Source organism: Cetorhinus maximus, chromosome 23 (genome assembly GCF_964194155.1).
Source record: "Cetorhinus maximus chromosome 23, sCetMax3.hap1.1, whole genome shotgun sequence".
NCBI lineage: Eukaryota > Metazoa > Chordata > Chondrichthyes > Lamniformes > Cetorhinidae > Cetorhinus > Cetorhinus maximus.
In genome coordinates this window covers 26,034,622-26,049,727 of record NC_135901.1, presented here as the reverse complement: position 1 = coordinate 26,049,727, position 15,106 = coordinate 26,034,622, and the positions used below count along the sequence as shown (strand labels likewise).

The window sequence follows — 15,106 nt, the reverse complement described above, 5'->3', positions numbered from 1 at the left end:
TTAGACCTGAAACACCTGTTAATTGTTCCCCGGTCATTCAGTCCTGACAGCCTTATGGTGAAGGAAGAAACTGGAACCAATCTTATTGGTATAGATTTATTCACAGAGTGAAACATTACAGGTATATACCTCCTAACTCCACTCTATGTCAGTAAGTGCCTCTTCATATGCGCTCATGTAACCAACCAATCAATGCCCAGCACCTGTATATACTGAAGCCCAAATGATATAATGAACACCCACAGTCAGAGTATTTAAAAAGTCTCAATCGGTGTGACTGCCATGCTAACTCAGCAGGTTGGATGACTCAGTGAATCCTTTCCCACACACGGAGCAGGTGAAAGGCCTCTCCCCAGTGAGAACGCGTCGGTCTGTCCGCAGACTGGTTGACTGAGTGAATCCCTTCCCACACACAGAGCAGGTAAATGACCTTTCCCCAGTGTGAACCGCCCAGTGCTTCTGCAGGGTGGATGATTCACTGAATCCCTTCCCACACACAGAGCAGGTGAACGGCCTCTCCCCAATGTGAGCTCGTTGGTGTCTCCGGAAGCTGGATGACTCCACAAATCCCTTCCCACACATGGAGCAGATGAATGGCCTCTCCCCAGTGTGAACTCTCTGGTGTATCAGCAGATTGAATAACTTAGTGAATCCCTTCCCACACACGGAGCAGGTGAACGGCCTCTCCCCAGTGTGACTGCGTCGATGAATCTCCAGCTCAGATGGGGCTTTGAATCCCTTCCCACAATCCCCACATATCCAGTTTCTCCCTGGTGCGGGTTGCCTTTTGTCCTTCCAGTTTTTATGATCAGTTGAAGCCTCATCCTCACACAGAACACGTGTACAGTCTCTCACCACTGTGAATGGTGTGATGTTTTTTCAGGCTGCTTAACATGAGCACACTGACTCGGGTGTGTGTGTCTCAGTGCTTTTCCAGTCATACCGATGTTTAAACCTTTTGAAGAGACAGAACAGACAAACATGTCTCTGTCTAGATTCAAAGGCCAATGATATTCACATTGCAATTAATTGAGTGACTCTGTCAGATCTTAATGTGATGCTTGTTTTGAGATTTCTGACTTCAGATCCTCTCCTTCCAATATCCTGTAAAAGGAGTTTACACAAGTCATCACTGTTATTAGAGAATAGAAGCTCAGAACAGACAATTCTAGTTTATATGAACACTTTTTCTTCTTTCATTCCTGAAAAGGTGTAAACCTCCACCCCACACACTTTCCTTCTAATCCCACTCTGCTGTCCTTCATATACACTCTCCAAGTTCTCCTGAAGGTGCCAGTTCATGCTGATTGACAGATACATGCTCACTGCTTCCTGTCCAGGACACAGGGCCCTGAAAATGAACTGGAACTCACTCCATACAAGGGTGGTGGAAGCGGAGATAATCAATGATTTCAAAATTAAATTGGATGGACACTTGAAGGAAATAAACTTGCAGTGTTACCTGGATATAGAGGGGGAATGGGACTGACTGGATTGCTCTACAGAGAGTTGGCATGGACCTGAGTAACTGAATTGTCTCTGTGCTGGAATAACTCTATGACTGGAAATATATAACATACCTACAGTACTGTATTGCAAGACTAGAAATAATAATGAATGAACTTTACTACAGAACCATAAATGACATCTAATATGTACTATATAACAACACTAGACACATCTCTGTTGTTACAATCCCCATGGAGAACGATAACCTTAAAATAAAAAGAAACAAATTCCCAGACAACCCCAACGGAATAAACCAAAGGGCAAGGTTTCACTTTTAACTTTTACTGTATCAAACTAAAATCAGCATAAATGAAGCATGCATTAAAAAAGTTTTTATAATAAGAGCTAAATTTCACTTTAAATAGCTTGCACAATAAAAGCTTCTTCCACAAAATCACAAGAAATTCCCCCTTCAGCATATTTGACACTAATTCCAGTTACAGAGTCCCACAACTCTCTGTATTTCCAAGGTATACATTCAGTTCCTTTCCTCCTACAGGAGGTTGGACTGAAGTCCGTTCAGAGGGCTGTCTTCCCACAGCCCATTTCCACAGGCAGCCCCAAGAGTCACAGCCTCTGGATCTCTCACTGTTGGATTCCCCCAATCAGCCTTTTTGCTCTTCTTTTCCCAGCTGCTCAGACTTCCTTCCTCTCCATCTCCCACTCACAGCTTCACTGTTCTGTTACTGAATTATTCCCTTTTCTCCTGAAAACCTGAACCTCTCAACCCCGCCTGTTTCTCTTTTTCTTTTCAACGCAAACAAACTTTCATATCCTGGACACAGGAGGAAGTTTTGGTCTGTGTGAAGCCCATCTTCTGATTGGGTGGAGGACCAAAGTCCTTCCGGTATTCCAGCGCTCGCTATTGGCCGGAGCCGTCATCGGTTGCCTGGAGACCTTCTGTTGAAAAGTCATATGGACTCGAAACGTTAACTGTGTTCCTCTCCGTAGATGCTGTCGGACCTGCTGAGTTTTTCCAGGTATTTTTATTTTTGCCTGAAGACCTTGTCTGGGGGCAGTGCTGGGGTGGGGGCGGGGCTCCCGTGTCCGCGCGGCCTGCAGGCAGAGGACGTCACCGCAGAGCAGAGTGATTCCTATTGGTTGATTCAGCCAGTGTTCCATTGTGGGCGTCACAATGACTCAGAGGTTCGTTCCCAGTACACAGTGTCCCATTGGGAGCAATAGCTCTGGTTACAGAAGCAAAACACTGCGGATTGGACAATAGCTTAGCACGTCTGGAGGTCAAAGTCACCCCCGCCCCACGTGGGCACGGGTTACGCTCCCTCATTGTGGTCGGACCGGGTTGACCAATGGGATGAGCTTGTGGACCTGAATTGGGCTTTGTGCTAATGGCTGCACGGAGCTTCCCCCATTGTCTGAATGCGGGTGTTGGACAATGAGCTTGTGAACATGTTCATTACTGCCCAGCAAAACTGTAATGAGCAGATTAACAAACTCTGAATGAAGATTCAGCGTCACACACATCAAAACTTCTTCCTCTGTCCCACTTCTGTGAGTAAAACACTTTATTTTCTCCCCCTTTCCATTTTTTTTTCTCATTATGGGTTTAAATTGTTGACTTGCAGGAACTGAAGGGAAAGGAAGTGAATCCAGGGAGGGTGCAGACTCTGGAAAGGTTGGCCCAGGTCTCTCTCACTCTTAAAGGCAGTGACATCCTTTACTCCCTCAGCTCGCTACATTTATTTGTCTGGCTAAAAGGATGGCCTCTTTCTTAATGTTTCTAATTAAAGGGGTGGTTTCCCCAGGAGATGGCTGGCATTTAAGGGGACAGTAAATTAATATTGGACAGATTTAGTGTTATATGCTAAAAATTAGATATATTAATGTTTCTGTAATAAAGTACATTTGTCATTATTTATAGTCTTGCGATATAGTACTGTAGCTACTTTGTATATTTCCAGTCATAGAGTCATTACAGCACAGAAGAAATCCATTTGGCAACTTGAGTCAATGCTGACTCTCTGTCAAGCAATTCAGTCAGTCAGTCCCATTCCCCCGCTATATCCCCATTCCCCTGCAAGTTTATTTCCTTCAAGTGCCATCCCATTTCATTTTAAAATCATTGATTGCCTCTGCTTCCACCACACTCTTAAGCGGAGAGTTCCAGGTCATGACCACTCATTTCCTAAATAAAGTGCTTCCTCACATCCCCCATGTATCATATAATACAGTATTCTATGTTACATGAGTTTTTCTCCAATAGATATATAGAACTGGTAAGCATGGATCTGTCGACCAGCATGGATTCGCACCTTCAGGAGAATTGGAAGGGTGTATATTAGGTATGGCAGAGTGAGAATGGAGGGAAAGTATGTGGGATGGAGATTTACAGCTTTTGTGGAAAGAATGATCCACAGGAACTAGAATTGCCTGGTCCAAATTTCTATCCTGTACTGACAGTGATGACCTTTGTAAACTCCTTTTGCAGGACATTGGAATGGGCGGATTTGCAGACAGATTATCAAACCAAACGTCACTTAAGAATCTGACAGTCACCTGATTCAATGGGACCTGAATATTACCGGCCTTTGAATCTAGAAGAAGAAATGTTTGTCTGTTTTGTCTGCTCCAAAAGATTTTAAACATCAGTGTGACTGGAAAATCACTGAGACAGAGAGACCTGAGTGAGTGTATTCCAGTGCATCACACCATTCATAACAGGGAGAGACGGTACACGTGTTCTGTGTGTGGATGAGGCTTCAACTGATCGTCAAACCTGGAAAGAAATAAGGAAACCCGCACCATGGAGAAACCATGGAAATGTGGGGATTGTGGAAAGGGATTCCGGATCCCGTCTGCACTGGAAACCCATCGACGTGTTCACACTGGGGAGAGGCCGTTCACGTGCTCTGTGTGTGGGAAAGGATTCTGTACCCCGTCTGCACTGAAGATTCATCAATGTGGTCACACCGGGGAGAGGCCATTCACCTGCTCTGTGTGCGGGAAGCGTTTTCTCCAGTCATCTGACCTGTGGAATCACCAACGAATTCACACTGGGGAGAGGCCATTCACCTGCTCTGAATGTGGGAAGGGATTTACTCAGTCATCCCACCTAGTGGCACATCAGGGAGTTCACACCAAGGAGAGGCCATTCACCTGCTTTGAGTGTGGGAAGGGATTCACGCAATCATCCAGCCTGCGGACACATCAGCGAGTTCACACTGGGGAGAGGCCATTCACCTGCTCTGCATGTGGGAAGGGATTCACTCAGTCATCCAACCTGCTGACACACCAGCGTGTTCACACCGGGGAGAGGCCATTTAACTGTTCTGAATGTGGGAAGGGATTCACTCAATCATCCAACCTGCTGACACACCAGCGTGTTCACACCGGGGAAAGGCCATTCATCTGCTCTGAATGTGGGAAGGGATTCAGTCTGTCCTCCAATCTGCAGAATCACCAGCGAGTTCACATTAGGGAGAGGCCATTCACCAGCTCTGAGTGTGGGTAGGGATTCACTCAGTTATCAAATTTGCAGACACACCAGCAAGTTCATGGTTGATTGTAGGGGTTGGATTCTGCTATTATTGCTGCTGTTAATCTCATCCAAACTGAGCCATGTTCATTTTGACACTTGGTGAAGTGGGAGGGTCGAAGGATTTCTTTCTGCTAGACTGATTTTTCTTCCAGTGGGCTCATGCTCTGTTGGACTGACTTTGCTTCCAGTGGCCTGATGCTCTTTGAGTTTGGGAGTGCACATTTCCACTAAAATGGTCTGCAAAAGCAGAACTGTAGTAGAACTGGAGTCAATGGGAATCAGGGGGAAAACTCTCCACTGGTTGGAGTCATACCTGGCAGAAAGGAAGATGGTTGTGGTTGTTGGAGGTCAGTCATCTCAGCTCCAGGGCATCACCGCAGGAGTTCCTCAGGGTAGTGTCCTTGGCCCAACCATCTTCAGCTGCTTCATCAATGACCTTCTTTCCATTATAAAGTCAGAAGTGGGGATGTTCACTGATGATTGCACAAAGTTCAGCATCATTCGCGACTCCTCAGATACTGAAGCAGTCCATGTCCAAATTCAGCAGGGCCTGGACAATATCCAGGCTTGTGTTGACAAGTGGCACGTAACATTTGTGCCACACAAATGCCAGGCAATGACCATCACCAACAAGAGAGCATCAAACCATCGCCCCTTGAGGTTCAATGGCATTAACTTCACTGAATCCCCCACTATCAGCATCCTGGGGGTTACCATTGACCAGAAAATGAACTGGACTAGCCATATAAATACTGTGGCTACAAAATTAGGTCAGAGGCTAGCAATCCTGTGACGCGTAACTCATCTCCTGACTTCCCAAAGCCTGTCTACCATCTACAAGGCACAAATCAGGATTGTGATGAAATACCCAACACTTGCCTGGATGAGTGCAGCTCCCACAACACTCAAGGAGCTTGACACCATCTAGGATAAAGCAGCCCGCTTGACTGGCACCACATCCACAGACATTCACTCCCTCCTCCACTGACACACAGTAGCAGCAGTGTGTACCATCTACAAGATGCACTAGCAGGAATTCACCAAGGCTCCGTCAACAGCACCTTCCAAACCCACGACCACTATCATCTAGAAGGACAAGATCAGCAGATTGATGGGAACACCACCACCTGGAAGTTCCCCTCCAAGTCATTCACCATCATGACTTGGAAATATATTGCTGTTCCTTCACTGTCGATAGGTCAAAATTCTGGAACTCCCTTCCTGACAGCACTGTGAATGTACCTACACCACATGGACTGCAGCGGTTCAGGAAGGCAGCTCACCGCCACCTTTTCAAGAGCAACTAGGGATAGGCAATAAATGCTGGCCCAGCCAGCGAAGCCCACATCCCATCAATGAATGAATAAAATCTCAGAGCTCTGCAATCTCTCATCATTTAGATAATATGCTTTTTTATTCTTCCTGACAAAATGGTCAATGCCACATTTGTCCACACTATACCCCATTTGCCAGATCTTTACCCATTCACTTAACCTATCTGTGTCCCTTTGTGGCCTCCTTATGTCCTCTTCAAAACTTACTCTCCCACCTACCTTTCTATCATTGAAATAATTTTGATTATTAATATATTAACATCCTGATAATTGCAATAATTTCCTGATTATTGGAGCAATGGGCAGCTGATTATTAATGCAATGGGAACTGTGTAATTAATGTAATTAGATCCTGATTATTAATGTAATAGGACGCTGATTATTTATACAATAAGATCCTGATTGTTGATGCAATAGGTACCAGACTATTAATGTAATAATATCCTGATTATTAATGTGTTGGGATCCTGAATATTAAAGTAATTGGACTCTGATCATTAATGTAATAGGATCATCATTACTGATGTAACAGTACCCTGATTATTGATACATGTTTTTATTCATTCATGGGATGTGGGCGTCACATTTACTGGTGATCCCTGATTGCCCTTGAGAAGGTGGTGGTGAGCTGCTTTCTTGAACTGCTGCAGTCCATGTAGTGTAGGTACACGCACAGTGCTGACTTGTTTTTAGCGCTTTTTATACAACCAAGTGGTTTGCTGGGCCGTTTCAGAGGGTGTTTAAAAGCCAACCACCTTGCTGTGGGTCTGGAGTCACACATAGGCCAGACCAGGAAAGGATGGCAGATTTCCTTCCCTTAAGGGCATCAATGAACCAGACGGGTTTTTACAACAATGAAAATGGTTTCATGGTTGTCATTGGACTTTTAATTCCAGATTTTTATTGAATTTAAATTCCATCATCTGCTTCGGTGGGATTTGAACCCAGATCCCCAGAGCATTACCCTGGGTTCCTGGATTACTAGTCCAGTGACAATGTAGTGACACTACACCACTGCCTCGCCCCACTTGACACTGTTCTGAGGATGTGAAAGGTTCTAAATGAATACAAGGGCTTTCAGCTCCACATACTGTCCACTGGGGAGTTCTTCTGGTGCAGTGCGACCAACATTCATGTTCTAACTAACACCACCAAAAGAACTGGATTAATTGGTACTCGTCTGATTGTTGCTTTTGGAATTTTACTGTGCGCAAACTGGTTGATATGAAACAGTAACAACTTGTATTTATATAATATAATTAATGTAATAAAACATCCCAAGATGCTTTAGAGGAGTTTCATAAAGAAAATATTGACACATAGGGCAACATTAAGGTGGATGGCAAAAACATTGATTGGAGAGGCAGATTTGAACAAGAATCTTCAATCAGGAAAGAGATGGAGAATTTAGGGAGGGAATTTCAAAGCTTCATGCCTAGGCCCTGCCACCAATCGTGGAGTAATTAAAATCAGGGATGTTAAAGAGGTCAGAATGAGAAGCACAGATTATCTCAGAGGGTGTGAAACTGGAGATTACAGAGATGGGAGGGATGAGGCCATGGAGGGTTTTGAAAATGAGGATGTGAATTTTAAAATCGAGGCATTACTTGACCAGGAGCCAATGTAGGTCAGTGAGCACAGGGGTGAAGGGTGAACGGGACTTGGTGTGAGAAAGCACATGGGCAGCAGAGTTTTGGATGATCTCACATTTCCGTGTGGGGGTGGGGTGAATGTGAGAGGCTGGTCAGGAATGTATTGGAATCGCCAAGTCTAAAGGTAACACAGGCATGGATGAGGGTTTCAGCAGCAGATGAGCTGGGGTGGGGTGGAGACAGGCGACGTTATGGAGGTTGAAATATCTGGTGTTAGTGATGGTGTAGATATGTGGTCAGAAACTCATCTTGGGGTCAAATCTGACACCACAATTGTGAAGAGTGTGGTTCAGCCTCAGACAGTTCCCAGGGAGAGGGATGGACTCGGTAGTTAGGGAACGGAATTTGTAGTGGTGACTGAGACAATGGTTCTGGTCTTCCCAATTTTTAATTGGAGGAAATTTCTGCTCATCCAGTACTGGGTGTGGGATAAGCAGTTTGATAATTTAGTAACAGTGGAGGAATGAAGAGGGATGGTGGTGAGGTAGAGCTGGCCTTTGTCAGTGTACATGTGAAAACTAACACGGTGCTTTTGGATGATGTCACCTAGTGGCAGCATGTAGATGAGAAATAGGAAGGGCCAAGGATTGATCCTTGGGGAGACTCCCAAGGAGAGGAAAGGAGAATTGGAGATGGGGCATTAGTTTGCAAAGCTGGTGAGTTCAAAGGTTGTTTTTGTAATGATGGGTGATGACGGTGGATTTAAAGGTGAGGGACAGAACCAGAAGAGACAGAGAACTGCCAACACGATCAGCTAAAACGTGGAAGCTGGATGGTCAGCAGTTTAGTGAGAATAGGATCAAGGGAGCAGAAGGCAGGTCTCATGGATAAGGTGAGCTCTGAGGGAAATAGAAGATAGGAGCGAAACTGGACAAAGATGTGAGATCAGGGCTCGGACAAGGGGGGACTTCAGAAACAGTTTTGCCCAGTGCGCTAGTGGAAGGGAGGGAAGTAGCAGAGGCAGCTGATCAGATTGTCTCAATCTTAGGGACAAAGATGCTCCATGAGCTCCTCAGACTTGTTGTTGGAGGTGAGGATGGAGGAGACAGGGGAGAGGGAGAGCCCTTCAAAAGGAACTAACTTATGTTTGAGATATTAAAAAGATTCAACACGCTATGTTTAACACAAAGCTGATTTATTTGACTTTTATCCATACAATTAATCCATATGACTGGGCTGGAGTTTATGAATATCAGCAGCAACAGATGCCAATGAACATGGTTCAGTCCAGGATGTGATAAACAGCAAAATACCATCACCATAGTTACCTGTGAACTCGCTGATGTTTCAGCAGGGTGGATGAGGTGGTGAATCCCTTCCCACAGTCAGGGCAGGTGAACGGTCTCTCCCCAGTGTGAACACGCTGGTGTGTCCGCAGGGTGGATGACTGAGTAAATCCCTTCCCACACATAACGCAGGTGAACGGTCTCTCGCCAGTGTGAATTCGCTGGTGTGCAGTGAGTTGTTCTAATCCCCTGAACCCAGTCCCACAGTGAGAGCACCTGAATGGTCTTTCATCAGTGTGAACACGTTGATGGCGCATCAGGTCCCCGGAACTTTTATAGCACTTCCCGCAGTCTGGGCATTTAAAAGGTTTCTCATCAGTGTGAACACGTTGATGGGACATCAGTTCCCGGGAACTTTTATAGCACTTCCCACACTCTGGGCATTTAAAAGGTCTCTCGTCAGTGTGAACACTCTGGTGCTTCAGCAGGGTGGATGGATCTGTGAATCCCTTCCCACACTTGGAGCAGGTGAACGGTCTCTCCCCTGTGTGAACTCGCTGGTGTGTCAATAGTGCAGATGACTGAGTGAATCCCTTTCCACACTCGGAGCAGGTGAACGGCCTCTCCCTAGTGTGAACTCGCTGATGTACAGTGAGTTCTTCTGATCGCCTGAACCCAGTCCCGCAGTGAGAGCACCTGAATGGTCTCTCGTCAGTGTGAACAAGTTGATGGCGCATCAGGTCCAGGGAACTTTTATAGCACTTCCCGCAGTCTGGGCATTTAAAAGGTCTCTCATCAGTGTGAGCGCGCTGGTGTTTCAGCAGGTTGGATGACTGAGCAAATCCCTTTCCACACTGGGAGCAGGTGAACGGCCTCTCCCCAGTGTGAACTCGCTGGTGCGTCAGCAGCCCTGATGATCGAGTGAATCCCTTCCCACACTCGGGGCAGGTAAACAGCCTCTCCCCACTATGAACTCACTGGTGTCTCACTAAGTGGGATGACTGAGTGAATCCCTTATCACACTGGGAGCAGGTGAATGGCCTTTCCCCAGTGTGAGCTCTCTGGTGTTGCAGCAGGTTGGATGACCGACTGAATCCCTTCCCACACTCAGGGCAGGTGAATGGCCTCTCCCCAGTGTGACTGCGTCGATGAGCTTCCAGTTCAGACGGGGATCTGAATCCATCTTCACAGTCTCCACATTTCCATGGTTTCTCCCCACTCTGAATGGTGTTTTTTCCTTCCATGTTCAAAATGTGATGATATTCAGGTTATGGTAAATTGGCGACTCTGTCAGGTCCCGATGTGATGTTTGATTTGAATTTCATGACTGCAAATCCTCCCCTTCTAATACCCTGTGAAACTGATTTAAAACAGAAAATAAACGAGTGAGAGAGAACCCATAAAAACACAAAGACAGGTTGTGAAATTAAGCTGAATGAACCTGGTAATTTGTATGGTTGGCACGAGGAAGAAGTGACCATTAAAGCTGCTGCATTTTTTGTAAAAACCCAACTGGTTCACTAATGTCCTTTCAGGAAGGGAATCTGCCACCCAGTCTGGCCTACACAAGACTCTGGCCTCTATAAGAACAAACACCCTGTGGAACCTGCTCCACCGTTCAACATGATCGTGGCTGATCTTGGTCTTCAACTCCACTTTCCCGCCCACTCCCCATATCCCTCGATTACCTGAGAAACCAAAAATCTCTCCATCTCAGCCTTAAATATATTTAAAGATGGAATATCCAGAGATCTCTGGGCTAGAGAATTCTATGTGCCAAGAAAGACAGAGAGAAGGAAAGGAGGGAAGTGGGAGAGAGAGAGAGGGAGAGAGAGAGAAAAAAAAACATTGAGAGGAATCGGATAGAGAGAGAGAGGGAGGGGGGGGGGGGTGCAGTGGAAGAGGCAGATGGAAATGGATCGGCATTTTATAGACCTGCAAATGCTCCACAATTTAACAGAATCTCCCAAACCCTCAACCTCCACCATCGAGAAGGCTAGGGTAGCATGTATATGTGAACACCATTACCTCCAAGTTCTCCTCCAAGTCACACACCATCTTGACTTGTCTGACATCCAGTACTGGATGAGCAGAAATTTACTCTATTTAAATATTAGGAAGACCAAAGCCATTGTCTTCAGTCCCCTCTATAAACTCCACTCCTGAGCCACCAACTCCATCCCTCTACCTGCCAACTATCTGAGGATGAACCAGACTGTTCAAAACCATGGCAAAACATTTCACCCCAAGATGAACTTTCAAACACATAAACACATCATCACCAAGACCGCCTATTCCCACCTCAGTAACATCTCCTGACTCCACCCTAGTCTCAGTTCATCTGCTGCAAAAACTGTCTTCCATTCCCTTGTTATTTCTAGACTTAACCCTGGCTGGAGGTACTGGAGCCAGGGAAGAGAGTCTCAGAATAAAGGGCAGGCCATTTGGGACTGAGACAAGGAGGATTTTTTTTCACTCAGATGGTGGTGAATCTTTGGAATTCACTGCCCCACAGGATTGTGGCTCAGTCATTGAGTATGTTCAAGACTGAGATCGATAGATTTCTACATCTTAAAAACATAAAGCGATCCGGGAATAGTGCAGGAAAATGGCATTGAAGTAGAAATGATCTCATTGAATGGAGGAGCAGGCTCGAAGGGCTGAATGGCCGACTCCTGCTCCTATTTCTTATGTTCTTTGGCTCTCTCCAAACGTTTAACCTCCCTGTAATCTTGAGGTGATCCAAAATTCTGCTGCCTGTGTGCTTACTCACACCAAGACGTGTTCACCCGTTACCCCTGTGCTCACTGATATACAAAGGTTCCTGTTTAAAAAGCAATAAAACTTTTAATTTCTCATCCTTGTTTTTAAATCCCTCCATGGTCTTGCCTCTCTCTATCTCTGTAATCTCCTGCAGCCTCACAACCCTCCAAGATCTCTGCACTCCTCCGTCTGTATTGTCCATCGTTGTGGGAGCATGGACTGCAGCGGTTCAAGAAGGTCAGACATCATCTTCTCCACAGGTAACTGGGGATGGGAAATATCTGCTGCTGGTCTTGTTAGTGAAAGGGCAGGGGAGTGGGACTAGCTGATTTGCTCTTATAAAGAGACAGCACAGGCAGGAAGGCAGAACAGCCTCCATCTGCATTGTAACCATTCAATGATTCAGAACCGACACTGGAGACCAGGGACCAGCCTCTGGAACCAATGTCCAGCCTGATACAAACCGGCTCTTCAGTGATCTGGGAGCTGCGGCCCCGCTCGGTGCAAACGGGGGAGGGGGACCGGTCAGTTTATTTCCGGGGTTTGCAGTTTACACAACATGTTTCCGGAGCCTCTCCGTCCACCCGCCGGATCCATCGCTCCCACCGCCCCGTCCTCTCCCCCCTTTACCCATTGTGGACCCGTCTCTCCATCGCCATTAGCCGCACTGCACATGCTTCAGTCACAGTCTGGCTCCGCCCCCTCTTTAACTCCGATTGGTTGGAGGATCAGACCCAGCTGCTGGGACCTCCAGCCCCGCCCCCTCTTCCTATTGGTCCGGAGCTGCCGCCAATCACCCAGGCATTGTGACGGTTTCAAACGCTGAGAGATGCCAGACTCAGCCCGACTTGCTGATTCTTGGCAGCATTTTCTGTTTGGGAATTAGAGCTAGAGATGGATGGTCAGTTCCCCTCTGTCCGAGGGGGATTCACACTCATTTCCCCAGTGCAGTGATTATCACGTTTACTTTACATGATATTTTACATGAGAAAGTCCCCGGTTCAATCCTGGCAGTTTAATTAGTGAGATTAAACTCACTAATCCTTGAGTTTAAACAAAAATAGAATTACCTGGAAAAACTCAGCAGGTCTGGCAGCATCGGTGGAGAAGAAATCAGTTGACGTTTCGAGTCCTCATGACCCTTCGGCAGAACTGAGTATAGTTAGGAGAGGGGTGAAATATAAGCTGGTTTAAGGTGGGGGGCGGGAGGGGGGAGAGAGAAGTTGAGGGTGGGGTGATTGTGGGGATAAGCAAGCAGTGATAGGAGCAGATAATCAAAAGATGTCACAGACAAAAGGAACAAAGAGGTGTTGAAGGTGGTGATATTATCTAAGAAAAGTGCTAATTAAGAATGGATGGCAGGATACTCAAGGTACAGCTCTAGTGGGGGTGGGGTGGAAAGACTAACAAAGTTTTAGTTTTAGATTTAAAAATAATGGAAATATGTGGGAAAAGAAGAATCTATATAAATTATTGAAAAGAAAAAAAAAGGGGGGGGAGAGGGGAGAAACGGGGTGGGGATGGGGGGAGGGGGAGTTTAAGATCTAAAGTTGTTGAATTCAATGTTCAGCCCAGAAGGCTGTAAAGTGCCTAGTCGGAAGATGAGGTGCTGTTCCTCCAGTTTGCGTTGGGCTTCACTGGAACAATGCAGCAAGCCAAGGACAGACATGTGGGCAAGAGAACAGGGTGGAGTGTTAAAATGGCAAGCGACAGGGAGGTTTGGGTCTTTCTTGCGGACAGACCGCAGGCGTTCTGCAAAGCGGTCGCCCAGTTTGCGTTTGGTCTCTCCAATGTAGAGGAGACCGCATTGGGAGCAACGAATGCAGTAGACTAAGTTAGGGGAAATGCAAGTGCTTCACTTGAAAGGAGTGTTTGGGCCCTTGGACGGTGAGGAGAGAGGAAGTGAAGGTGCAGGTGTTGCATCTTCTGCATGGGCATGGGGAGGTGCCATAGGATGGGGGTTGAGGAATAGGGGGTGATGGAGGAGTGGACTAGGGTGTCCCGGAGGGAACGATCCCTATGGAATGCCGCCAGGGGGGGTGAAGGGAAGATGTGTTTGGTGGTGGCATCATGCTGGAGTTGGCGGAAATGGCAGAGGATGATCCTTTGAATGTGGAGGCTGGTGGGGTGATAAGTGAGGACAAGGGGGACCCTATCAAGTTTCTGGGAAGGAGGAGAAGGCGTGAGGGCGGATGCGCGGGATATGGGCCGGACACGGTTGAGGGCCCTGTCAACGACTGTGGGTGCAAAACCTCGGTTAAGGAAGAAGGACATGTCAGAGGAGCTGTTTTTGAAGGTAGCGTCATCAGAACAGATGCGACGGAGGCGAAGGAACTGAGAGAATGGGATGGAGTCCTTACAGGAAGCGGGGTGTGAGGAGCTGTAGTCGAGGTAGCTGTGGGAGTCGGTAGGCTTGTAATGGATATTGGTGGACAGTCTATCATCAGAAATTGAGACAGAGAGGTCAAGGAAGGGAAGAGAAGTGTCAGAGATGGACCATGTGAAAATGATGGAGGGGTGGAGATTGGAAGCAAAATTAATAAATTTTTCCAGGTCCCGACGAGAGCATGAAGCAGCACCGAAGTAATCATCGATGTACCGGAGAAAGAGTTGTGGGAGGGGGCCGGAGTAGGACTGGAACAAGGAATGTTCCACATACCCCATAAAGAGACAGGCATAGCTGGGGCCCATGCGGGTACCCATAGCCACATTTTATTTGGAGGAAGTGAGAGGAGTTAACGGAGAAATTGTTCAGTGTGAGAACAAGTTCAGCCAGATGGAGGAGAGTAGGGGTGGATGGGGATTGTTCGGGCCTCTGTTCAAGGAAGAAGCTAAGGGCCCTCAGACCATCCTGGTGGGGGATGGAGGTGTAGAGGGATTGGAGATCCATGGTGAAGAGGAAGCGGTTGGGGCCAGGGAACTGGAAATTGTTGATGTGACGTAAGGTGTCAGAGGAATCACGGATGTAGGTGGGAAGGGACTGGACAAGGGGAGAGAGAAGGGAGTCAAGATAACGAGAAATGAGTTCCGTGGGGCAGGAACAGGCTGACACGATCGGTCTGCCAGGACAGTTCTGTTTGTGGATTTTGGGTAGGAGGTAGAAGCGGGCCGTCCAGGTTTGGG

The 15,106-nt window shown here is 46.8% G+C and overlaps 2 protein-coding genes and 1 pseudogene across 3 annotated transcripts in view; 2 read left to right on the top strand and 1 right to left on the bottom strand.

The window, feature by feature from the left end:
• LOC144697912 (uncharacterized) overlaps nt 1-15,106 on the top strand; it is a 294,824-nt gene that overhangs the window by 28,716 nt on the left and 251,002 nt on the right.
• On the top strand, nt 2,911-6,821 carry LOC144697165 (uncharacterized; annotated as a pseudogene). Its single transcript, XR_013580310.1, has 2 exons — nt 2,911-3,021; nt 3,959-6,821. The product of XR_013580310.1 is annotated as an uncharacterized LOC144697165 (transcript).
• The window catches only part of LOC144697444 (uncharacterized), a 111,144-nt gene continuing 105,150 nt past the window's right edge, over nt 9,113-15,106 (bottom strand). Inside the window, 1 exon segment of the mRNA XM_078569422.1 lies at nt 9,113-10,360. Within this exon segment, the coding sequence (XP_078425548.1) occupies nt 9,259-10,360 (1,102 nt within the window). The 3' untranslated portion in view covers nt 9,113-9,258.